At 54.3% G+C, this 24,924-nt stretch overlaps 6 protein-coding genes across 6 annotated transcripts; 3 read left to right on the top strand and 3 right to left on the bottom strand.

Annotated features, from left to right (window-relative positions):
• Positions 1-815: 815 nt before the first annotated feature.
• Positions 816-5,627, top strand: J7T55_013871 (meiotically up-regulated protein; the record flags this gene model as incomplete). Its single annotated transcript, XM_053140786.1, has 5 exons — positions 816-1,978; positions 2,085-2,122; positions 2,229-2,725; positions 2,798-5,140; positions 5,496-5,627. 5 exons carry the CDS (start codon positions 816-818, stop codon positions 5,625-5,627), a joined length of 4,173 nt encoding a protein of 1,390 aa, XP_052996208.1.
• Positions 5,628-6,178: 551 nt separating this feature from the next.
• Positions 6,179-8,774, top strand: J7T55_013870 (calcineurin-like phosphoesterase; the record flags this gene model as incomplete). The annotated part of the gene is made up of 6 exons (XM_053140785.1): positions 6,179-6,461; positions 6,534-7,322; positions 7,401-7,603; positions 8,015-8,259; positions 8,312-8,540; positions 8,736-8,774. 6 exons carry the CDS (start codon positions 6,179-6,181, stop codon positions 8,772-8,774), a joined length of 1,788 nt encoding a protein of 595 aa, XP_052996207.1.
• A 300-nt stretch (positions 8,775-9,074) lies between these two features.
• Positions 9,075-12,594, bottom strand: J7T55_013869 (tat pathway signal sequence; the record flags this gene model as incomplete). Its single annotated transcript, XM_053140784.1, has 7 exons — positions 9,075-9,370; positions 9,440-9,778; positions 10,058-10,116; positions 10,176-10,369; positions 10,429-10,810; positions 10,905-11,629; positions 11,788-12,594. The coding sequence occupies 7 exons, from the start codon at positions 12,592-12,594 to the stop codon at positions 9,075-9,077; spliced, it is 2,802 nt and encodes a 933-aa protein (XP_052996206.1).
• Positions 12,595-13,695: 1,101 nt separating this feature from the next.
• Positions 13,696-14,781, bottom strand: J7T55_013868 (cdc28-like protein; the record flags this gene model as incomplete). The annotated part of the gene is made up of 3 exons (XM_053140783.1): positions 13,696-13,948; positions 14,004-14,679; positions 14,745-14,781. The coding sequence occupies 3 exons, from the start codon at positions 14,779-14,781 to the stop codon at positions 13,696-13,698; spliced, it is 966 nt and encodes a 321-aa protein (XP_052996205.1).
• A 1,246-nt stretch (positions 14,782-16,027) lies between these two features.
• J7T55_013867 (lkylated dna repair protein) lies at positions 16,028-17,179 on the top strand (the record flags this gene model as incomplete). Its single annotated transcript, XM_053140782.1, has 3 exons — positions 16,028-16,304; positions 16,356-16,859; positions 16,908-17,179. The coding sequence occupies 3 exons, from the start codon at positions 16,028-16,030 to the stop codon at positions 17,177-17,179; spliced, it is 1,053 nt and encodes a 350-aa protein (XP_052996204.1).
• A 4,421-nt stretch (positions 17,180-21,600) lies between these two features.
• Positions 21,601-22,842, bottom strand: J7T55_013866 (pho85 cyclin-1; the record flags this gene model as incomplete). The annotated part of the gene is made up of 1 exon (XM_053140781.1): positions 21,601-22,842. The coding sequence occupies one exon, from the start codon at positions 22,840-22,842 to the stop codon at positions 21,601-21,603; it is 1,242 nt and encodes a 413-aa protein (XP_052996203.1).
• Between the last annotated feature and the right edge of the window lie 2,082 nt (positions 22,843-24,924).

Genomic DNA, 24,924 nt, shown 5'->3' with positions numbered 1-24,924 from the left:
TTTATGTAAGAAAGGTATGGTAACTGGCTGAGTTGCAGCCTGACGTTTTACAACGTCAGGGGGGTTCCATATTGTGACAGGTCTTCGTGGGTTTTAACACAGGCACGACAGGACGGCTGGCTTTGGGGCCAATTTAGCACTGACCGCCCTAGGTGAGGGGGAGGCTGGCCACTAGAAAAGCAGCACAATGACATACGAAGAGGTGCCGGGCAGCCGAACAGTGGTTCAGTGTGGCAGTGTCTGGCACAAGAACAAGCCTTGGCCTGGACGCATAAGGAGACGATTTCCACAGCACGGGCTGACAGGACGAGACAGCACGTTAAAAACCGGTTCGCACCCCTCCTGACCAGGCGCTGCTCCACCAATTGCACCGATCTGATGGGTGGTGGAAATCTGGAACTGGCTGTGCCTGGATGTAAGGGTTTTGGAGAGAGTGGGAGATCAACAACCAACCCCAGCGTGCTGCCGTTTCACGCAACGCGGGTATGACCTCATCTCACAGCTCCACACCAGCTTCCCGCCCCCGTCACTGCGGCCGACAACAGCAGGCCATGACGAACTGCCTCCCCATTGCTTGTACTTCCTGTGAGTAAATATGACACGCGACCACCTAGCTGGACTTGGTGTGGCTTGAATTGACTGTCTTACGAGACACACTGCTCTCACTAGCCCTCACCTACTCACCCCTCTCCTAATTGCACGACTGTCACCATTTCGAAGCCGAGTTGAGGCTTCATCTAAGCTGTCAAAAGTCTCTACTAGACTTACATTCGTTTTATACCCCTTACCTTGGAGATCAAGACTCTATCTTCAGCATGGCGGACCAACCGCAGGATGTTGAAGAAGACTACCCACGGAGGTCGCATCTGGGGCCTCATTCTGGCAGGCACCCCATCCCTACTATCCAAGGCTACAAGGAGCATAGGAGAGATCTGAATGACCAGCAACAGCAAGCAGAGGCAGCTCAGGAGGGCCCCGAGGACGAGTCAAAAGCCAGGAGGGCATATGACTCAGTCAAGACCATCTTCAAGGGAGAAGATGACCCCAAAAGCCAGCATGAGCCCTACTCGTCGACTAACCGACATTATGTCGTGCCCCCCGGCCAACAGGCCCAGGAGCAGGGCCAGGAGCAGGAGCAGGAGCAATCACCACCAGGCGAGCAGGGTGTAGATACTCGCCAATTCGGCGAGACAACCCAGGATGGCGACGAGCAACAGCAACAGCAACCGCAACCGCAGCAACCGCAACCGCAGCAACAGCGCGATGACTCTAAAGATGGGGGTCCACAGGAAAAGACAGCTACCGAACAAGTGGCCAGCACCGTCGACCCTAAGGAGAAGCGCAAGGCCATGAAGAAGTTCAAACGCCAGACTGGAGGTCGCGAGGTCACCGACCCAGTCACCCATCTGCCCATCATCATCCACGACCAGACCGACAAGGACCTGAAGTCTGCACCGGAAAACGAACCAGAGCCCGGCGAGCACCACACCACGGCGACAGGCCCACAAGGGGCGTCTAAGTCGGAGGAGGAGCTCCAGAAGGAATGGGAGATGGTCCAGAAGGGCCACAACGGCGTGCAGAGGCTCTTCCCGCCGCCCAAGTTCTCCGAGCTCAAGGAAGAGCTGGCTACGGCGTACCAGTCGACTATCCGGGCAGGCCTCTCGGTGATCGGCGTCGTTGCCGCCGCGCCGTTCCTCATCTCGTCCCTCCAGGGCCGGCTGCTGCCGCACTGGTCGACGGTGCTCAGCGTGCTGGGCTTCCTCTCCGTGACCCTCGGCACCGCGTGGGGCATGGGCCAGTGGATATCCAAGAAGGTCGAGGAGATTGTCGACGACGAGACGTGGGACGCCTCCAGGCGGGAGGAGGAGGCTACGGTTGAGTCTGACGCTGAGCTGCCCGAGTCGGCGCAGTGGCTCAATAGCTTTGTGGCTTCGATATGGCCGCTCGTCAACCCTGATTTATTCTCTTCTCTGATAGAGTAAGTGGCTTCCAGACACTCTTTTCCTTTTTCTCTTCTTTTTTCTCTCCCTGTTTAGAGATCCACCGCAGTATCTGTCCGGCTGACCTTTTTTTCCCTTGTGAAGCATGGTGGAAGACATTATGCAAGCATCTCTTCCAAAAGGTATGTATGAGATTACAGGCTTTTGGTGTCCCGTCTGATCCCTAAGTAAACCCGCTTAGTGCGATCGTGCCGGGCTCTGTAATATGCAGCAGCTAACACACAGCAGTCGTGAAGATGGTTTCGATCGATGATATGGGCCAAGGAAACCAGTCATTGCGGATACTAGGAATCCGGTGGCTACCAACAGGTGCCGCCAGCCGGACTGTGGGCCCAAATGGCAAGCTTGAGAATACGGACAAGGACAAGAACAAGAGCAAGACGAGCGACCGCACGGATCCACAGGCCGCACAAGAGGAAGGCGCCGACGACGAAGCGTCTGACGAGAACCAAGACAGTCAGGGCGATGAAGACAAGAAGAAGACCAAGGAGGAAGAGCAGTCCGAGGCTGCCATGCGCGAGGGCATGGAGGCCGAGGAGGGCGACTTCGTCAATCTGGAGCTCGCAGTGGCTTACCGCAGTCGGGCCACGGGCAAGTCCATCAAGGCCAAGGCCAAGAACGCACACCTGTTCTTGAAGTTCTATTCGGTAGGCGGTGTGGCATTTCCGGTTTGGGTAGAGGTCAGGGGCTTCATCGCAACTCTGCGCCTACGACTACAGCTCACTGTAAGTATCTCAGGTGATCAGCGAGAAAGAGCGCTCTACGTTGTTTTGTATAGTGTAGCTAACTCGATCTAGCCTGACCCACCCTTCGTCAGCCTCTGTACTCTTACCTTCCTTGGGCAACCCAAGGCTTCCCTATCGTGCGTTCCGCTGTCAAAGCATGGGCTTAACTTGATGGACGTACCAATGATATCGTCTTTCGTCCAATCAGCCATCGATGCCGCTCTAGCTGAGTACGTGGCACCCAAGAGTCTAACCCTAAACCTCAAGGATATGCTCGTGGGCGAGGATTTCAAGAAGAACACGACCAATCAAGGCGTCCTGTATATTTTCATCAAGCGTGCTCGTGGCTTCAAACAGGGCGATGGCGGGATCGGATCCTCAGGAGGGTCAAGTGACGCATACGTGACAGTCGGCTGGGGCAAATTCGGCAAAACGGTAGCCTCGACCCGGATTATTGAGGCAACGCAAGAGCCAGACTGGCACGAGAACGCCACTATTTTGGTTTCGGCGGAGGAGTTGAACGCCGAGGAGAAGCTGCGATTGCAGCTCTGGGACTCGGACAAACACACAGCAGACGATGATTTGGGCCGGGTAGAGGTCGACCTCAAGGAGTTAATTCACAGGCCTGAGAGCCACAATAAGATGCAGGACCGCGAAGACCGCTTCACCGGTCAAGACCCCGACGAGAAGATGCCCGGAACGCTACAGTGGTCAGTCGGGTATTTCTCCAGGGTGAGGATCACGCAGCAGCAGCTTGAGCAGCAGACTGTCGACGAGAAGATCCGGACAAAGGAGCAGCTCAAGGAACACGTCGCTGAGCAGTCTGCAAACAAGCTGAGGGAGGCCGGGAAGGCGCCAGACGACGAGGAGCTCCACCAGCAGCGTGCCCAGGACTACATGGAGCTCGAGGACAATATGGTCATTTCTGCACCACCCCCACAGGACTATGTCTCTGGTATCCTTAGCGTGCAGATACACAACATTACGGGCCTAGAGGTCCAAAAGCTGCGCAAGCGAGATAAGAAGAACGGCGAATCCGATATCGAAGAAGAAACAGAGACGGATGACGATATGCCTGACAGCTACTGCAACGTTATGTTGAACCACAAAAAGATTTATCGAACCCGCACAAAGCCGAAGAACTCAAAGCCGTTCTTCAACGCTGGCACAGAGAGGTTCGTCAGGGATTGGCGATCTAGTGAGGTCATCATCGCTGTTCGTGATGCCCGCGAGCGCGAAGACGACCCACTCATCGGTATAGTGTACCTGCCGATCGGGAAGCTACTCAAGGATAGGAGCCAGGTCATGCAGATGTACCCCCTCGTCGGCGGGATCGGGTTCGGCCGAGCGCGCATATCTATCGTGTGGCGCAGTGTCGAGCTGAAGTTGCCCCCGAATCTGCTCGGATGGGACTACGGAACGCTCGAGATTCGAGGCGGGATCCGAGTCAAGGGCTCGCTACCGCAGAAACCTACCAAGAGCCGGCTCAAGATCCGCAGCGACCTTGGCAGAGTAAAAATGTACCCAAACGACGGGCAGGGAGAGTGGCTGCTCAAGGGTAAAGACAGCAGAGACGGGAGCGCATTCCTACCTGTGCGGAAGCGATACAGTTCCCCGCTGGTTCTCGAGTTCCGTGAGTCCGCACTCGGGCCGGACAAGTCGCCTGCTTTTGCCGTGCTGTGGCTGCGTGAGCTCGTTGATGAGGAGAGCGAGACGAGGGTGCTGAAAGTTTGGCGAGGTGGCAAGCAGCAGATTGCTAGGGCCGAATCAAATTGTGATTACAACGGGACGGAAGAGGGTGAAGAGCCTCTCGGCGAGGTCGAGGTGGAGCTCAAATTCTGGCGAGGACTTTCCGGATACCACAAGCGGTTCGCTTCCGGGTCCAGAAAGGGCAATATGAAGGATGTGATGGAGTGCCTTGACACCATAACGGACGAGACCCTAATCCAAGACGAGGACGAAGTCGAAGACGACGAAGACGAGAACTCGAGCTCTAGCAACTCGGGCAACTCGGGCAACTCAGGGAACTCAGGGAACTCGGGCAGCAGCGGCGACAAGGCAGCCAAGAAGCGGCTCAAGGTCCACACGAACGACTCGTCCTCCTCAGACTCAGATGGCTCAAGCGACGGAGAGGAGGGGGCCAAGTCGCGCTCGACCTTCTCGTTGGCGAACCTGAAAAGGGCGCCCAAGAAGATCCTGCGCAACCCGGTCGAGGGCACGACGTCGACTGCGGCGTCGGTTATCGCCCCCGGCCACAACGACTCTGAGGATGGCTCACGCGGTGTGCGCAACCAGCTGCGCGACTACAAGGACCACCACAAGCAGCTGCACCGCAAGCACCGCGGTATCATGCAGTGGCGCGCCGCGCGTGAGGTTGACCACCTCGGGAGCAAGTTGAGTGATCTGAAAGGAAATGTTAGTGGGCTTTTTAAGCACAGTGAGAAGGACACTGGGGTCGAGACGGAGGTGTAAGTTCGTATTTGGGGTAAGGACATCGGGTGAGGAGTACTCGTTAGCTATTGTGACCTCGAGCTCCATTCCAGACGAGGTCGCAGCTGGGACGGCAATGGGAAAGTATTTACCCTTGTTTATGACTGCGGCATTTGCAACGTGTTACCAATTAAGATTTAATGAAGTTGCAATGAAGCAGACGAAAGTTTGACGAAAAGGAAGAATCTCAAAAGTCAGCCCACGCTGACATTGGTATATAGGAAATTGATGAAGTCAACGTCATTTGTTGGATAACTCGTCATGTGATAACCTGTCGTAGGACAGTGCCCTTGATGGCCTTCTCTGGGATGACCTGTGGGATAATCTCCTGTGGGATAACCTCCTGTGGAATAACCTCCTGTGGGATAACTCCCTCTGGGATCGCCTCTCCAGGGTGACCTCTCCAGAATAACTTCTCTGGGATAATCTCCTTTGGCGTAACCTATTCTTATTCCAAGACAACCTCTAGTGGGGTGACCTATATATCCTTTAGGGCAACCTACCATCACTTGTAGAATAATCTCAACCGAATCCTGTCTCGTTCCCTTGCAAATTTGAAGGCGCCTTGGAGGTGGGGAACTTTGGAATACAAGTACATTTAAGTTCAGAAGACCACATGGTTGACTCGATAGGGTATCGGGCTAGCAGTTGCGTCTCCGAACGGAAGATCGGCATCTTGCAGCATCCTACCTCCCGGGAAGTGTGTGCTATCGACCTGCTACTTTTGGCTTAGTAAAGCGGTTGTGGCAGCGGGCACTACCCAATTCCTGCTGCCACCTGCAGCACGTTTTCACTACCAATGCAACCACTTTATGAACAGCCGATAGACGTTGTTCCCATCGCCGGGTAGCGAGAGACTCGCGGCCCATCTCCAAGGGGTGCATCATAGGGTATCATCTGGCCTTTTAGTGCAAGGGAGTCCAGCACATGCCATGGACTGGAATGTCCATGAGGCCCAAAAGGATGGAGTCTCGTCAGAGCCCTCAAGGGAGCCCTGGGCCCAGGGAGGCCGTTGACATTAATAAACCACGCCAATTTTCGTTACAAATTCTCGGTGTGGTCGACAAGAAGATCATGGCTTTCTTCGCTTTTGCTGCAGTGCTTTGGCTCATCGCGCCCTCGCTACAGGCAGTCTTGCCAGCGATATTCCCCGCACATACCAGCAGCGATATTTTTGGTCCTTTGAAGTTTAGAGACGATGGCACGTTCCAGATATCCATCTTCGAAGACCTTCATTTTGGTGAGAGTAAGTAACATATGAGGAGGACATGATCTTTGTCTCTGAGAGCCATTTGAGCTAACATGGTAATCTCCTCAGACGCATGGGACTCTTGGGGCCCTCAACAGGACGTCAACTCTGTGAAGGTCATGAATCAGATTTTAAACAATGAGTTCCCACAACTAGTCGTGCTGAACGGCGATCTGATCACTGGTGAGAATACTTTCAAGGAGAACAGCACCACGTACGTGGACCAGATAGTCGGGCCTCTTGTCGAGCGCAACCTGACCTGGGCATCCACGTACGGCAACCACGACAGTGACTACAACATCTCACGCGAAGGGATTCTGCAACGCGAAAGCCTCTGGCCCAATTCACGCACCACGAGCATGGTGCCAGGGCCCCAAGCCGGCGTCACAAACTACTACCTCCCAGTGTACCCAGCCAACTGCACCCTCGTAGCAGCAGCGCCGTGCGCCCCGGACCTGATCCTCTGGTTCTTCGACAGCCGCGGCGGCCACTACTATCAGCAGCTCGACGCCGATGGAAACAGGGTGGGTATGCCGGATTGGGTGGACACAAGCGTTGTGGCCTGGTTCCAGCAGACGAACGCCGAGCTTGTCCGCAACAACGGCAGGGTCATCCCCTCGCTGGCCTTTGTGCACATCCCCACGAATGCCTCGCAGGCCTTGCAGACCGAGGCAGGAGTGGACCCAAATCGCCAGCCTGGCGTGAACGATGACTATGTGCTGGCGGCCCAGGGGCAGGGCTGGTGTGCAGATGGGGCCAACGATGGGACTTGTGATTATGGGGGGCAGGATGTCCCGTTCATGCAGGCTATTACCACGACGAAGGGGCTCATGGGGGTGTTCTCTGGGCATGATCATGGTAAGTCTAACTTTTTCAATATTCAGTCCACGATACTATAGTCTTGGCAGTATGGCTGACCCAGTGCGTGAATTTCAGGTGATACGTGGTGCTACAAGTGGAGAGGTATATTGCCAGGCATGACGGTTGCTGGTAATGGACTGAACCTCTGTTTCGGACAGCACTCGGGCTACGGCGGATATGGCAATTGGATCAGAGGCTCGCGGCAAATCCTTGTGTCTCGGGAGCAGCTCAAGGACTTGGCTGTTGAAACCTGGATCCGAACTGAGGCCGGAACCGTGGTTGGGTCTGTATCTCTGAACGCCACCTACGGGACGGATTTGTATCCTGCAACGCCAAACGATAAGACAAATTGCCCTACTTGTGACTATTCATGATATCAATGTCATTGTCGGCACCCGGCAAAGACTGTATTTAGACCGCGCATTGTCTTAGAACTGAGGCCGAGCCAAATCTCTATTGTATATATGCTTGAATTGGTTCAGCACCTTAACTTCAGAGTCTTGTCTGCTGTATTGCAACCGCGAACATCCCTCACTTGCGACCGGTCCAATTCGTCGTCGAGATAGGAAGACATCCTCATTTGGAACCCGGGCGGGGGGGGGGGGGGCTGAGACATCAGTGCATAATAGCACTGTAAGCCACGCCTGAGGAGGGCCTCAACATTAGAATATGCATATCCAACATCCAAGCAAACACGCACTCTGCTGGAGTTGATGGTGACCAACGCCGCCTGTGAAGCGGAAACCGATCCGAAGAAGCTTGCCTCGCGGCAGTTAATCCTCACGCTAGCATTCATCCACACATCAGTTATGACCATCTTCTACGCCCTCTTCGATTTGCTTAAATATCCCAAGTATATCGAGCCGCTGCGGGAGGGAATTCTCGCGCTCGTCAAGGACAATGGTGTTGATGCTGTGCAGAATCTTTCGAAGCAGTCGCCCCCCAGCGCAGACTCCTCCAGACCCTCGCCCTCAAGGATGGCACAGTCCTGCCCAAGGGCATTCGCATCGGCCTCCCCTGCAACGCCTTCACTTGGACCCGGAGGTGACCTTCGACGGCTACCGCCTCTACCGCAGGCAGGTCAAGATGGTACAGGCCCACAAGGACCACCTCCTCTTCGGCTACGGCCGCTGCACCTGCCCGAGCCGCATCTGGGCCGTCGGCGAGTTCAAGATGATCCTGGCCAAGATCCTCGTCGGCATGGACTTCCGCCCTGTACGCGACGTCCAGGACCTACCTAATCAACATGCTATCGTTTCCAGACAGGCCCAAGGTATCACACAAGTAGAGGAGCGACTGATCACTTGTAGAGAACGGCGGGAAAACTTTTTGAGTCTTGGGTGTTTGGCATGCTCGCGCATAGTTGAGAGTCGAGGCAACAAATTGGAAGGGACACCAGACATCCCTTAGCCAAAAGCGATGTGGATCATATTGAAAGATCTCAAGTAACAGCAGAATGATTTCAAAGTAGTACATACCTCGAGCTAAAGCTCATCAAATTGTAAGGAGTAGGACAGACGCTGCGTTGGAAAGCACAGAAGGTATGGGAACACAAAACCCTGCCCTGAGTCTTTACAGCCATGTTATACGCCTGGATAGTTGATGACACGCAAGCGACTCGCCGATCATTACAGTCATTAGATGATTTCATTACATATTATCCGCAGCTGGAAGAGCCAAAGCACCCAGCTGACAAGCAATTAGTCGCTGCTGGTGGGCCTTTCAGTGCTCGCAAACCCGCAAGCTGCATCACATGTCTCGCTCATCAAGAAGCTTGAACTGAGCGTCGGCCTCCATGAGAAAGTCAAGTACCTCCTTCCGTAAGGAAAGCCTCCCATCCTCTTTCGCCACGATGGTCGTTGTGTAAGTATGCCACATATCCTTGTCCACAGAATCCTTCAGCCTTCCAAGATTGCCGTTCATGGTGTTGCACTTGCCGCCCACAAGCCTTTCCACCCCCGACGAAATGCGAATAAACATGTCTGCGCCTTTGTCTTCAAGGAAACGCTCAATCATTTCCTGCTGTTTGTGAAAACATCCGGCACCTATATATGCCAGGGCTCAAATTAGACTTCCCTGCGTGCGTAGACTTCTCATGGGAAGGGGTTTCGCACCTGTGATTTTCGCGCATGTCTTCCAGGTGTTACTCATCTCGCGTTTCAACTCGGAAACAATCTGCTTTCTTATCATTGGACGGGTCTCATCGATCATCTCTTCCCGCATGCCATCAACCACCGTGTAAACGGCCTGGATTTCAGCCCTCATCTGACCACGCAATTTCCGGCGCGCAGATTCCGTCATATTGAGTTCCATGCGCTTCTCTGCTGCATTGCTCAAATCGCTGATTGCTTGCGCAGAATTGTCTCTGAGAGTGTGGAAAGCGGTGGGAAGGAGGCTGTCAAATGCATGTTGCCAGTGGTGCTCGATAGCGTCGAAAAGCGGCTGGGCAAGCTCTGAGAGGGAACACGTTAGTCAACCTGCGTTCTTAGTCCCCGAATCGCCCCCCTTCCAGTGATCAAGACTTTAACAAGCACGTTCAGATAGCAAGCTACTCGATGTCAAGAGCAGTCTCCTATGTAACGGGACACATGAATGGGGTTGATGCCCAGCAGAGTCACGTGTGGCAGGAAGAGCGATGGGATCAACGAGAAATGAGCCACGAGCTACTCCTTCTCATAGAAAGGTTCGACCTCAGAAGCGGGTATCGTGTTCGCTCAGAAACTGGGACATACCTTCGTTGAGGCACCACGGACTCTTCTTTTTGATACGAGCCCTGCCCTTGTAGACTCCTCTACAAACCATAGTTAGTGTTGTATAGCTCTAAACCGAAATCTCATAAGAAGTATTCACCCATTACGGCAGGCGGAGCGGTATGACCCGGCCGCCAACAGCTGGTCTCCTCTTTTCCGCGACGGCCACGTGTTGGCAACATCAATGGCGGAACTGATGACTTCTGGAAGGGCGTTTTTCATCCTTTCAGAGAAAATACGATCGAAAATACCACGGCACTCAGTGAGGAATGTTTCGAAATGATATCCCAGGCGCTAACAGCAGTCAGTAATCGAGAAGGCACCTGCAAAATGTAGGAACGGAGGTCAAATACCTCAACACACAGCTCCAAATCTGTCTTGTACTTTGCCAACTCTCTCTTTTCTTGCTCAGAGGTCAGACTAATGCCTGAGCCGTTGTCACACCATATAGACATATGATTGAAGCATTTCAACACAGCTTTCAGAAGGTTTTGACACTTTCGCCGTCGAGCGGGCATTGTCAGTTGCTTGATATGGTCTCGCCATGCCGGGATGCCGGACAGCTCCGTATTATCAGGTGCCCAGAAGTCTGCCTTCCTGCGCCGTTTCAAAGACTCGAAGTAGCCACGTGCTGAGACAGTGTGGACTGTGGGAGCCTGGAGGTCCGTTCTGCCATTCACGCCGAGAATTGGCTTTTTGTTCCCGGATCTGAATTCTCTCCTATGTGAGAGAAGTCTGTTCAATAGAATTAGCATACAAATACATCAGTATTCAGATCAATGGTGTCAGCTATTCTTCAGTGAGGCGAATCCAAATGCGAAGGACTTACTCCTTGGCTGCGTGATTAAAATCTCGTTTGATAGCAGAGCTGGTGCGAGTGTTTCGGGCTTCAATACATGATATTTTGAGAAAAGACTCATCATGAACTAGTTGCTTTTGCAGTGCTTCACGGTGCGTCTCTAGACGTTGAATCTTAGCCGCAAGCTCTTCGGCCTCAGTGATCCCGGCTTCTGGCATAAGAAATTCTCTTGAGTCCTCACTCATTTCTGGATCATGGTTCGTCGTGTAGCTACCTTCGTCTGGTGAAGAGGATGCAGAAGTTCCTCTCAGCCTCTTGTCGCGTTGAAATTGAGACGTTATGCTTCTTTTGCGTTTGGCCCCTGACATTCTGTATTGTGAGGAGCCCTCTGGAGCTTGCACCTCGTTGTGGAGGGTATCGAGTTGTGCACGTGTCTCGGCCAGAGCAACCTCGATAGCATCCAGCGCCTCTTCCAACTCCGTGAGGTCATCGAGTTGCTCCACAAGCCCAAATTCCTCGGCGTCTCTGTCGATCTCGATACTATCGTCCGTCATGGTACAGACATACGTGATGTCGTTGAGTCTACCGTCGAACTTGATCCAATTTCTGAACGTACTGGCATCATTGAAAGGCTTCTTCACAATTTGCTCGCTGATTGCACGCTTGATAGGGACGAACACGCACAAATGATCGCACCTGTCCCCATCCGCAGCTGCACGGGCAGATCTTGCGGAATTTCCATCTTGGCCACCAGGCTGTTTGAGGAAAGGTATAAGTTAGCAATACCATAACGAGACAGAGTGTGAGTTATGAGAGAATGTTGAGGCACGCTTTGGGGGTGGGAACATAATTAAGAGAAAGACAGAGCGATTCGTGTGAGGTGGAAGAGGGGCGATGAAGAAGGCCATCCTACCATGTCCCTGATCACAGCACCAGTAGAGAGCACCTCAGCCTTCACAAAAATATTGACTTTCTCCACCAACGGCCAAAACTGCTGCTCAAACTCGAACCCCTCAGCCTTCTTCGCAAGGGCGACATTGTCCCTGTTGGCGATGAATCTCCACAGGTCTCTGCTCAGGCTCGCGGCATCTGGATGACAGATGTGAAGAGTCGCGCCGAGATAGCGCCTGATGAGCGGGTCCTGTAGCAGGTTGACCAGCTTAAAGCTCGGATCTGCCATCTCAACCTTGGTCAGATGCGGCCAGACGGCGTGAATCTTGGCCCATGCGATCTCGGCTGGGCTGTCGTCGGCTGCGGTGCTAACGGCCATCTCGCCGGCGGAGAGAACATCCCCGCTCAAGACGAGTAGCTCGCGCAGTAGCTCTTCCGCGGTAATGAAGGTGATTTCGGCTCGATATGCCTCGTGTGGATCCGTGGAATAGTTGTAGCGGACCTCCGTCGCTACGGAGGTGCAGGCGTCGTACCCGCTGGTGGGCAACAGGCGCGGCTCGTCAAGCAGGGCGTTGATGGCTGTGCTCTTGCCTGTTCCCATACTGCCCACCATCATGATCAGGGTCTCAGCGGGTCCTCCTTGCTCGTCATCTGCCAGCTCGGAAAGCTGATGGTGCCAGTGGTGGGTGTCGTCTGTGCTGTTTGCTTGGGCGAATTGGAAGCCGGAGAGAGCTTTGGCGAGTCTTAAGGCGGTCTCTCGATGTCTCTCCAGGGATTCAACGTTGTTGTCTGCGGCCGCAGCCTCTAGATGAGGGAAAATTGAGCTCATGTTGTGGCTGATCCGTGGTTAACGAGCTTCAGGTGAGTAGGATGAAGAAGACAACGTATGATATTGGGAAGATTTCTCGAACCACAGAAACTGTTTGAGCCAAATGGTGGGAGGAGATTATATAGAACAGAAAAATGTGCTTGTTGTTCCATGGCCATTTCTAGAACATCTCCAATGAGCTGTTCTATCAGCTCTACTTCTTGAAAAGAATCTACTAGGTACGCTGAGTCAATCGGGAGTCAAAACAAAGAGAAGCAGCGGCAGAATATGTACAGACTTATCCATCGTCTCAGATGACGCGATCTGAACGACCTTGGACGTTGTAGACATTGTCCCATGCTTGGTGCACGCCGTGTTCCTTGGCTACACCGCTCTAAGGTCAAGAACGTGGTAACTGACTGGTCGTATATCACTTGTTCATTCTCTTTGTATGTTTCACCCCATTCGCAAAGGCTCCATTTTACCGTCTGGGCAAATGCAATGCTATGGGGTGTTCAAAAAGCACGAGCTTAAGCTCAGGTGTGCGCTTCAAGGCCACAGTATCTCTGAGATAATAGTGTATGACATATGATGTGTACATTTACGTTCCCAGCGATAGTGAGCACTCAGTTCCGAGAAAATGAAGGGAAGCAGGGCGAACACGATGTAGGTGGGAGCCTGGTGGGAAAGCTCATCAAAGACCCAATCATTGAAAATACTCCGCAGGCATCCATGCCGAAAGAGATCGTGTCTATTTTCATGTCAAGCACTATTGACAGCAGATGAAGGCAGGAACGTCGTAGAAGAGTTCGAAACCCGATGTCTGCTTGCCTCACCAGTCCACGCCGGAACTACCTATTTAGGTCAACACCCAGAATCCACACAGCGAGGACGAAGGGCATATTAAAGCAAGCAAGGGGAGTCGCAAGCGAGGCACGTGCATAGTCGTACAGATCCTTCACCGTCTGCCTCAAATTCATTCAGTCCTTGCGGTTCCTCGATCCTGTGTAGTTTCCCCCTGAGCCTCGGTATCATGAGTCTTCCGTTTCATTGCTCGTCAGTATATCCTGTACAGAAGAAAAGAAAAAGGGTCGATGCATTCGTTTGGAAATGAGATCCACATCATGCGTAGCCGTATTCTGACTTCGTAGGAGTGGCGAAGTCCTCGAAGTATGGGTGATTGCAGGCAGCCTTTGCAGAAATGCGGCCTGCTGGGTCGTAGACAAGCATCATTTCTAGCAAGTCTAGGCCATGGCGGTCGAGGTTTTGGCAGAGAGGCTGAGAGAAGTCACGGTTCCACTTAGGGAATGAAGACTTGAAGTCAGGGTAACTGGTCACACCGGGCCATACGTCCTCCGTTGGTGTGCCGAGAACTCTGTAGATAATGGTTTAGTTGGAAGGACACAGTCTGAGAGCTGAGGGAGGCTCACCTGAAGATCTTGAAGATCTCGTCAATCTCAGAGTCGCCTGGGAATAGCGCCTTGCGCGTGCACATCTCCGCAAAGATACAACCCACGGACCACATGTCCACACCTGTAGAGTACTGTCGACCACCTAGCAAAATCTCCGGGGCACGGTACCACAATGTGACGACTTCGTGAGTGTACGTTCTAAGAGGGACTCCAAAAGCTCTAGCGAGACCAAAATCCGCCAGCTTCAGGTTGCCCTCGCGGTTGATCAGCAGGTTCTGGGGCTTCAGGTCGCGGTGCAGCACGCGGTGCGAGTGACAGAATCTGATGCCATCACAGAGCTGCTTCATGAACTTCTTGATGATGGCTGATCCGAGGCCCAATGTGGCCAGCTCGCCGCTTGTACCCTCGGGCAGGGCCCTGCCTCGGCCGCCGTCAGACACTGGTAGAGCCTCCATGTACTTCTTGAGGTCGAGGTCGAGGAACTCAAATACGAGGTAGAGCTTGTGGCTGTCGGCGTGTACGATGTTGAACAGACGGACTATGTTGGGATCGCGCATTTCCTTGAGCAGTGAGATCTCTCGAATGGCTGTGGAGGGAACGCCTTCATCTTCGGCTTCGAGTCGGATTTTCTTCAATGCGACGATTCGGTTGTCGTTGAGGAGATCTCGAGCCTTGTAAACCACACCGTACGTTCCTGGCGCAGAAAAGGTCAGCCTTGGATTTGCGGCACTGAGGCAGCGACAAAGAGTGTATGTTTACCCTCTCCGATCTTCTCCAACTTCTGGTAATTCTCCATGTTATTTTGTAGATTCCTGCCTCAGATTGTCAGTCACATGTCGCCATCATCGTCATACAAAAGAGAAGTACATGATTGCTGTCGCGGCACCCAGAGCCTGGGAGCGGTCTGAAATGCGAGAGGGGGACCGAGTCGTGCACGATTGCCACCGCTTGATGTTCCTGGTGCAATTCGGTGTCTCGAATCCTCAGGATGTCTTGCTCTCTTGCAGATTGCAGCTGTCGCAAGCTGTGTACCGAATTGAGCCTTTTCGCAAGGGGGGAATTGCTATTGCTGGTTGAGATGACCCCTTTCTGGCAGCTCTCGCTTGCGTGCGTACCGTTATCTGCCAGACTGTGGCAAATGGGGTCTTCAATGTTGCAAATAACCGTTTCTGACACACAATGCGAGGGATGACGACTGGAAAAAGGCGAAAGAAAGGCGTTGTGCATGTACCTTGTGGTCCTGTCGAGTGTCGATTCGGCGTGTGGCTAACCTCCCTTTCGGGGAAACCACTGGGTGCAGGTACGCTGTCCGAATGCCAATCGAGGGGTTGATTGACAGTAGGAACGGGCGTTCGAGACACGGGGGACGTCAATCGTTCGGTGGTTGCTGCAACAATGGAGCCGTCTGCAGCAGTTGAGGCAGAGGAGCGGTGCGAGGGGCTGTCGGCGGGATGGAATGTTTGGCCGGGGACGCGGTCGAGGTTTACTTTGGCTGGCAGACGCGTCGCTGTTAGCTGCTGAGACTTGGGGTTGGCTAGCTGGCTTAGCTGGGCCTTGTTTTGGGCGACTTCAAGGTTTCTAGGGTGATGGTGGGGTCCTCAGTCCTCAGGGGTGCTGGGGCAGCAGAAAAGCTCTAAACCTTCTATCGATAACATGTGAACAGGGGCAAGGGGTGGTGCAAAGAACCCTAACCCATCTGAGCAAGGGACCAAGACTGACTGACGCCCCTGTCTCAATCATCTGTGACTCTGAGGACGAGCACATGTGATAGATGTGAGACTTGATCGACATTCCCCAGTGACGTTGCCCTTCTACATCGCAGATAGCTGACACCTTTGAAAGGCTTGGCTGCACTCGAGCTATATTGTGAAATTTGTTGCAGACCTCGGCACAACCTCTGCCAAAGTGCTTCCCTCTGAGTTGAGTCGAGAGAGCAAGTGGCCTGACAAGTCAAACGCAACAACTCAGTGACTTGTCCTGAGCGAGAGGCATATTAGACAAGGCTATCCAGTCTCAGCTATTTCAGCGCAGCGGATGAGGTGATGACGGTGGACCTCACGACTCTGGATGCTCACGAGCAGCCTTCAGAGCACCTCAGAAAGATATGGAAGGGCTACTCTCGAACAGACAAGACCAGCATACTCAATGGCGGTGACATTGACGACCTGTCTGTGCCTGGGAAGCTTGCCGAGTTCCAACAAGCAGGCATAATACCAGCCGACAAGATTCGCACGGCGCTCTCCCGCCTTGCTGAGGATGACCCGTCCATTGCTCTGGTGAAGGAAGATGCCGTTATCTACCATCATCCTCTGATACCAGGTGAGTCGGAAGGTTGAGTACATAGAGTCAATTGTACTGACTGAGATCCAGGCCTGCTCATAGTCCCATCGCTGTTACCGCCAACGATTCAAAAGACTCTTCTGTCTCGCCTCATTCACAGAGACTTGAGCCTGCCTCACCATCAGACTAACATGCACTTGCACTACGACCTTCCGTACCCTGAGAAGGATGCTGTTACCAATGAGCCGCAATCTTTCTTCGCGTACTCTCCAGAATCAGAAACAAAGTTCATACCCAAAGACCCTTCCGTGCACAAGACCCTCTCGATGAAGCAGGTCATGGAGCGGCGGCTGCACTGGGTCACACTGGGTGGGCAGTATGACTGGACGAACCGCATCTACCCAGGCGAAGAACCACCAAAGTTTCCTGAAGACGTGGCTGGTCTTCTAGAAACACTGTTTCCAGAGACCCAGGCTCAAGCGGCGATTGTGAACTTCTATACGCCCGGCGACACAATGATGATGCACCGGGATGTGTCCGAAGAGACGGACAAGGGGCTTGTGAGCCTCAGCATGGGATGTGATGCATTGTTCAGTAGGTAATACCGCTTCAGCGAGATTTCAATTGCTAATCGTTCTTAAGTGATTGCACCCAACGATGTGGGCAAGATGTCTGAGGCAGACAGGCCTGCTGAAGGGGAGAAGGAGTATTTATTACTGCGTATCCGGTCTGGAGACGCCATCTACATGACACAGGAGGCACGCTTTGCATGGCACGGAGTGCCGAAGGTCATCAAAGGAACCTGTCCTGACTATCTGGCTGACTGGCCTGCGGAAGATGGCAAGTACGAGGAGTGGAGAGGGTGGATGTCGAACAAGAGAATCAACTTGAACGTGAGGCAGATGAGGGACTGATACGGGCCTTGCCTGTCCTCGTCACTCTCATTCGTCTCATTTCACCTGAGATATCATTCGCCATGGCATCGAGAGCAACTCAGGGTCTTGCTATTGTAGAATCTCGGCGGCCACGACTAGCAAGGTCATTGAACTGATTGCCCCGGTCCTTCACGATCCAGTTCATTCCGTGGCTTCCGAAACCTTGACGGCAGGTTTAGCAAATCCTCCCCGTCTTTCCCACAGGGACTGACGCGGCTTTCAACGTCTGCTCAACTCCATCCGGTGGAGTTCTCGTGACGATCTGCAGCACAGCTGTCGCATTCGTAGCACAGCGCATCGTATACGATACCGCAAGATCCACCCTCAACCGCAGTGTCCTCAGCAGTGCTCCGCCACGACGTCGACATGCGAATTTGTTGGTGTGGGGCAAACACCACGAGATCCACGTGGGATCCATCTGGCAACCATGCAATGCCACGATAAACATTCGTCAGTGACTCCATTAGCAGTTGGCTAAGCACATGTCTCGTATTCGTTTGAATGTACGACGACCAAGGCAGATCGTCAGATTATACTTTGCTCGTAGTTGTCAGCACCATATCATGAGAATCGACAAGCCTTGTGTGATGAGTCTATCGTGACAAGTAGCTAGACTGCGCCTCCTCCAGCCGTAATATCTGGCTTTCTGGCCCATGACGCCGGGAAGTTCGGGTAGCAACGGCATTTTCGAGATCTGTCAATGAACAATTTGTCAAAATTCCAATGGTCTCGGGTTCAGCGACTATCTCTGTCAAAATAGAATCGCCACTAAGTTGTTTTGATAGAGATCAAGTCTGCGATGTCAGGATATCTGCCTCGGTGCGGCTCAGGGGTGAGGGCTGCGCCACATCGCCCCTTGCGCCACACAAGAGGCAACCCAGCGAGAACTGGTGAACATCTTGGCCCGTTTGGGCAACTCAAGTCGTTGTGTACAGACGAGTGCCAATAACCAGCCACGTTCAACGGATTACATTTCCTAACGCGACGCGTACAAGGCCCCCGCGATGTAAGCGCCAATAAAGCTGTAGTTCAGCAACTGCCGGTAGTCTCCCACCTGACCTGTCAAATAACCCGCTCCCTGGCATCCGTTTGGCTGTCCGGCCCGTGGCAGTGCTTGCGTATTGATCGACCTGGCCCCCAGACACAATCCGGAGCTGCATTTCGCAGCGGATCATGTCAGCTCGCCATGGATTGAACAATAGATAGTCCGATGCCTTCGGACCCAAGGCCGACCCCATTTTATTCGATAGATCATCACTGCAACATGCAAGGGCGGGAACCGGATCTCGACCCGCCCCGAACGGGGGGCATTGAACCGACGGCTTACACCGGCGCGCTCACTCGGAGGATGGGCGATGGGATGGCTGCTGGCGAGCACACCAATCATCCACGCAACGAGGACACAGGGTGAGCAAGTGCCGATATAGCTACAGTGACTGCGCCTGGCGCAGGCACTCGATGTCAGACCGGTCTGCGACCCCAGTTGTGCGATCCGCGCCAGGGGACATCAGCTCCCGAAGCTGCCTGGGTGGGCCAAAAACAACCTCTTCACGCCGCAGGCTATCGAAATCGAAATCTTATTCATGCCCATATGTTTTTTTTTGACGCGTCACTGCAGGCTCATCACTTGCGATCTGCCTAGGTAAGCCGTGGTAAGCTCACTCCCATAAGCCACATATATCGACAACCTTATTCCTACGCCCGTCTGGGGGTGGATGGGATCGCCTGTGCCGCAGCCGTGCGTCGGGGAAGGCTTTGGGGGATCAACGATCCTACCTGCCCCCTTCCAAGGGAATATTGATCTGGTATCCCAATCGGGTGACCCTGCAGGCCTGACCAAAGAACGCCTGGCAGGTACCTACCAACCTGCTAAAATCCTACATTCATGCGGCGCTGCACACGCAAAGGGATTGGCCCATGAACGAGCTGCGGTGTGTCGAGCTCAGCTGGGCTGGATGGGTGAGGTTGTCTTCTGCCCCAAGTGGACAAAAAGACCAAGATCCCATGGCTGTGCCCTCATAACCAGATGCGGACAGGGCGATACCGGCGCAGTGGTAATCGACCACCTACTAGGCAGGTGTCAGAGTGCCAGACAATAGGGATGGGATTCTGGCAAGGGGAAGAACAGACCGCTTCTCTTGGCCGCGAGGGATCCCGGGAAGGGAGCCCACGCAACCATCGAGACTCTTTTTTCAGCCTTGCGCAGGCCGGATCTGGAAAAAGAAGGATCTGGAGCCCAAGCCGTCGGCGTGCTAGGCTCGATCGAAAGGAAGCGTTCAACGCGGTTGGGACTTGGGGCGCTAGATCCGCCGCCTAAACAAGAACGAGAACAAGGAGTCAATAGTCATCAGTCCAACAACAACACCCCTTAACCAGACGTGCCAGACTGCCGGGAAGCCCTTATCCCGCACCGCCGGCGCCATCGGCGGCTTCGATAGTTTGCTCGACCACCCCGCCCGTCTGTCAGGAGCGACGGTCCCGAGGAGTCTTTTTTGGCCGTGCGCTCGCTGCCCGTGCCGACGCTGGCTGGGCACTACCGTCTGGCCAGACCACTGGAGACCCTTCTCTCCCCAGATCCCCGGGTGCAAAGTCCAGGGCTGCTGATCCTGTCCGGTGTCTGTGTGCTCTTAGTAGGTCAAGGCATTCCTCGCCGTATCCTTTGTTCCGCGCGCATCCTGTGGGCAGCGGGAAGGGGCCACGCGGTGATCCAGGCTGCTGGGAGCGCCCCTCGTCCATCGCGCACTTGTCCTGGCAAGTAAGTCGGTCAATTCGGTGGTTGGTAGCCTAGGTAGGAGACAGTCCAGGCTGTTGGGAGCGCCATCTCTCCCTGATCCCATAGCTTGATGCCGCTGTCTGTGTGGACTGTGGGGAAAGTTTTTGGGGCCTGCCAAGCCCGGCGGTATGGACTCGGGCTGCTGCAAGTCATCGGGTACTGGCGATCAGGAGGATCATCCATGTAGGCTAGCTAGATCGCCTGGCTGATCGATGGGGGAAGAGGTCACGCACCGGTAGGCGCGGTTGCCTGCGGAGTAGCGTTGTGTTGGATGTATTCATTCACCCATCCGTTCATCCGTCGTCTCTCCCCCTTCACTGACCGCCAAACCCGCACCCGTTTGTTACCAGTGGGTCGCGTGATGCGATGCGATTGCGCGACGAACAAGAGACGGTGCCAAGAGGGGTCAGGCCGCATGTGTTGCGTGCCTGTGTCCAGACCCAAGTCATGCTCGCCTCGAGGTTCTGCGCGTGCATTCATCCGGGTCCCTGGCTCCGTCATATGGATTGGGCCCCCGAAGAAAACCCGTTTCCCCCAAGGTTATCGATCGGGTGCCGGGCTCGGGGAATAAAAGTATTGTGGGGAGAGAGGGAGACAGGGCGGGCGGCCGAGCCCTGTCGCAGTAGCTGTTGCATGTGTCGTATGTTGACTGTCGCATCGATCTGTCGGTCTGGCCCCACGAATCGAAGAAAGCGATTTCTTGCAGACAAGTTTGCCGGGTTCGAATGTTCTGTGTGCTGCGCTGTGCTGTCATCCAGCGTGTTGTGTTCAAGCACCAACCCAGCTGGCCCCGTTGCCCCCCGGCCTGGGCCAGCCACCCCGGCCCACTTGATCGACAGCCCTGCCACATCGCGACCCGACATCGCGACCGCCTCTTCTGGGGGGTGATTCATGCTCGACGCGGGGTGGCGCATCATGACAGCACAACACAGCATGGGGAGAGAGAAAAAAACAAACACTAGGCTACTAAGTGGTTCGGTGGCTGGCTGGTTGCCTGACAGCGAATATTGGGCTGTGATTGCAACCGTGTGTGACGAGCGGTCAATTACAATGGCTGCCCGTCACACAAGTCGACCATGTCAACAACAGGCATGTCAAGGAGTCACTGAGACGCATATCACTCATGTCAGACAGGGGCAAAAAGCTTCTGATAGTGTTTGTCGCCAGACCAATGGAGGTCTGGCGGTTGGTCTTTCATATTGATGATTTCTGCCTGAGCTCATCATTGATGGACAAAAGAACAATGCAGATGGTATCTCGACGTTGACAGATCCAACTCTCTCATGCCGTCCTCGCTTCATGCCATGACCATTCCTCTCGTATCCTGTCTGATGTAGACAAGATAAAAACAAAAAACATTCTGATTCCACACTTTTGCCCCTTCCATGTTGAGTGATCACTGGTCTCCCCAGCAGTGATGTTATTAGGAAAAAGTAGTTATCGGTCGTACCAAGATCCAGACCCCCCATGAACGCCGTGCGAATCCGCAGAAAAAGCAAAACGTAACCTTCCGTCCCTGAACACCTGTGTATGCTGTGCGTGCCGTCTATTCGTATCTCGCTGCAAAATAAAGGACTCCGCGCTTTTCGTCGTTGAGATTGGTTGCTCTCTTACGAGGCAAAAGTGATCATCGCGCGCTGACGCCCGAGCCGCCAAACACGCGGCCTAGCATGCCTCTCATCCTCTTGACCCTGCTGCCGCCCTCCTGCAGGTCCCTCAGCTCCTCGGGGCTGATCTCGTAGGGCAGCAGAGACTTTTGCTTCGTCAGGGCCTGTGGGGGCGGCTGCAGCATCTGGTGTTGCTTTGGCTGCTCGAAGACGATCTCGACGGGCGGCTCGTAGAGGCTGCCAGTGTGCAGCATCCCGTCGTAGATGTAAGGCGCCTCGCCGTCCGATGAGAGCGGCGTGGTCGCCTCGCTACCACGTGACGACGAAAGTGAGGATGCGTACGAGTGAGAGCTGTGAATACTTCGAGATCCGTAGCTGCTGCTCAGTCCGGGCAGCGAGTCGGGGCTCTCCTGTCTCATCTGCCTCGAGGAAGACCTCGACCTCGAGCCTGGCGTCGATGGTGGCGTAGCGTAGAGGTTCTTGCTGGCGGTCTGCGCCGCGAGCCATGCTGCCGCCGCAGCATCCTCCTCCTCTCTGCGCCTCCGCTCCTCCTCCGCGGCGATGGCAGCCTGCTGTGCGGCTTTCCTGCGCACCCTCCGCTCGTGGCGTGCAGCCACATCGTCCCTGAGCGGTGCCAGAAATGGGTCCAACTCGCGATACAGATCCTCCTCCGAGATGCGCAGATCCCAGTCGAGCAGGAAGAGGAGTTGCTTCTCCATCAGATTGACCTCGGTCCGTGAGAAGCCAAACGAGAATCCCGCGCAAGGCATCACTGAGTAGTTAGCCCAGTGCTTGTTCTTGGGCGAGCTGTCGTTCAGGTACTTTGCTGCCAGAATTAGTGAGGCCAGGAAGATCCTGTGGGTGGTGCAGCGGAGGCCCTTGGCCATGGGTTGCAGGCGGGATCGGAGGCGGTTGAGGTAGACCAGGGTTGACATCAGTGTCGGAACCTGCACATTGGAGGAGACGACGAGTTGTGTGATGAATTCCTCAAGAGTTGGCAGTCCAGCGTCTTCTGCCGGTACGGCTCGTGGTGGTGGGGTCTTTGGTGGCGTAGGTGGTAACCTGGAGTTCTGCGGTGCCGCGGTTGGTGGTGGAGGCATCATCGTCGGGTCGCACTGGATGACACTGCATGCTGCCGAGGCAAGGTATGAGATCATACTCCTAGACACGGGCGTGTAGATGAAGTGGTCCAGAGCCGCGGCGTTGAGCTCGTCGATGCTGAGGGTGGAGCATGTTGAAGATGCTCGTATTTGTGATGCCATGATGGGCTGTGAGGTGGTGGTAAAAACGCAAAAACTGGGGGGCCCGCGTGGTGCAGGTCCAAGTTCAGATATATGGTGCCTCTGACGAGGTTGTGCGACGAGGCTGCACTTTTTCTCCTTCTCAAACTGCAAGGAGAAGAAAGGAGAACGCTCGGAGAATTTCCGCGGAAAGCCCTTGGAGTCGGGACTGCCGGTGGGGAAATAGATACCAATAAAATGGAAGTGTGGAAAAAAGCGTCAGCAATCGAAGGATTTCCGGTTGCTATTATTCTCAGCAGTGGATTTATGCGGGTGTTGGGCGGAGTACGGTGTGGTGGTACTGAGTGCCGTGCCAGCTGATACGAGTCAAGGGTCGAAAAAGTCTAGGTGCGGCAAAGTTTCATGTGGCTAAGGCGCCGGAGTATCTGGTGTGTCCGGTGAGTGAGATGTGAGATGTGGGCGTGAGATGCGTCCTTGGGCGGCGGGTTGGACCGGCTGATGAAGTGCGAAGAAGGGTCAGTCAGGTGTGCCTCGAAGTATGGCTTGGCTGTGGACTGATATGCCTTGGTGACTCGACTTCCAGGTGTCGTGGTTGGGAGTCAAGGGGGGCGGGCAGGGAGGCTGTGATGGGGAACAAAGAAAGATCGAGGCACAGAGGCACATGCAGATGCAGCGGCACTCGAGGGTATATGACTTTCTTGGGAAGCTCGAAAAGGGTAAAATGGGACAATGAATAAACCTCGAACAAGAAAATAGAAGGCCGACTTACAAGTGACTTGTCTTGGGCCTTGGCCGGTGGGGCGCTTGGGGTCAGGCGTAGATGGGCCTCCTGAGCTGGGGCTTGTACGGCTTGTTCGTCAGAGGGTGACGTGCGACTCGCTGGGCCCACGAGGCTGAGTATGAGAGGGGGGTTGATGCGAGTGTACAGGGGTTCCCTGAAGTAGTCAAGGCAGTCGGCAGGGAAGAGCGATCCCGAGGTACTATGGCCGCACGGCGCGCTGCACCAGGGCAGGGGTGGTGGGGTGACGGGTGGTGGGTGACAGGTGGTGTGAAGGAGGGATGGGCCTAGTCAGCGATCGACCGTTCTGGCTTTGTGGGCTGGGCTTCTGGACGCCTGTAGCACCGGTGCTTCGATGGTGGTGCAGGCTCAACCTTGGCGAGACCGGGTCGATCTCGTCGGGGGCAGGGAGAGATAGACAGAGAGTCGGTGCTTCTGACTGGCTCAACGTCCTTAACGGGCTACCAAATAGGGGGCCACGAGAAAAGTAGGCCTGACTCGAAATGCAAGACGGTCTGGCCGTAGATCAAGCAGTGATTCGCTCTCAGGTGCTCAATCTGTCTTGCGCCTTGTCTCAGTCCAGCGAAGTCAAAGTCCACTCAGAACACTCTGAGATGTTCTTGTGCAAGTCTGACAGCAGCCGAAACTCTGTCGGTGGTCCTGAGACGAGCAACCTGGCCTGTGACTGAGTGCGCCTGTTTGTTGTGTGCGGTCGATCGCAGGTGGTCTGCTATAGAGCACACAGGGTATGAGCCACGAACGAAACTTGGTGGTGGCAACGGCGAATGTCGTATTATGAACTTGACCTCGGCCGCTGGCGGGGAAGGGATTCTTGATTCGCAGCAGTGGCTGAGACCGATTCCGAAAGCGGGCCCTGACCAGGAAGGGGGAAAAAAACACAATTGATGAATGCGAAAGGCTGCTCCCAAGAAAAGAACCAAGCCCACAACAGCCACTCAAAAAGAGGAGCAAATCAAAACTTTGTTGTTTCAACTGGAGGGTCTTGGTGTTCTGTAGAGGCTCTTGACCCGGGTTTGCAGTGGGGGTGAATCCGGGGTTACTGGAGCGGCCGGCGACGACAGTTTCGATAGTTTCGGGTAGTGGGCGAGTCAGATTTCTAATTCGAGGAGCGTTCGAGTGCCCCGTGCTCTATTATTCTTCAATGCCCGCCGGGGACAAAACCAAAAGAAGGAGGTTGAAGGTGATTACGAGAAGATTGTCGGCAGAATTCCGGTCCAGCGGAGTCTCTGTCGGTGGTGATAGGAAATGGAGATGAAGAGGAGGAAAGAAGTTGGCCGAGGCGATCCAGGTGGAAGCTGTCGTGG

This window comes from Diaporthe amygdali, assembly GCF_026229845.1.
Source record: "Diaporthe amygdali strain CAA958 chromosome Unknown NODE_7_length_1459731_cov_64_868725, whole genome shotgun sequence".
Lineage (NCBI taxonomy): Eukaryota > Fungi > Ascomycota > Sordariomycetes > Diaporthales > Diaporthaceae > Diaporthe > Diaporthe amygdali.
This window is presented reverse-complemented; position numbering and strand designations above follow the sequence as displayed.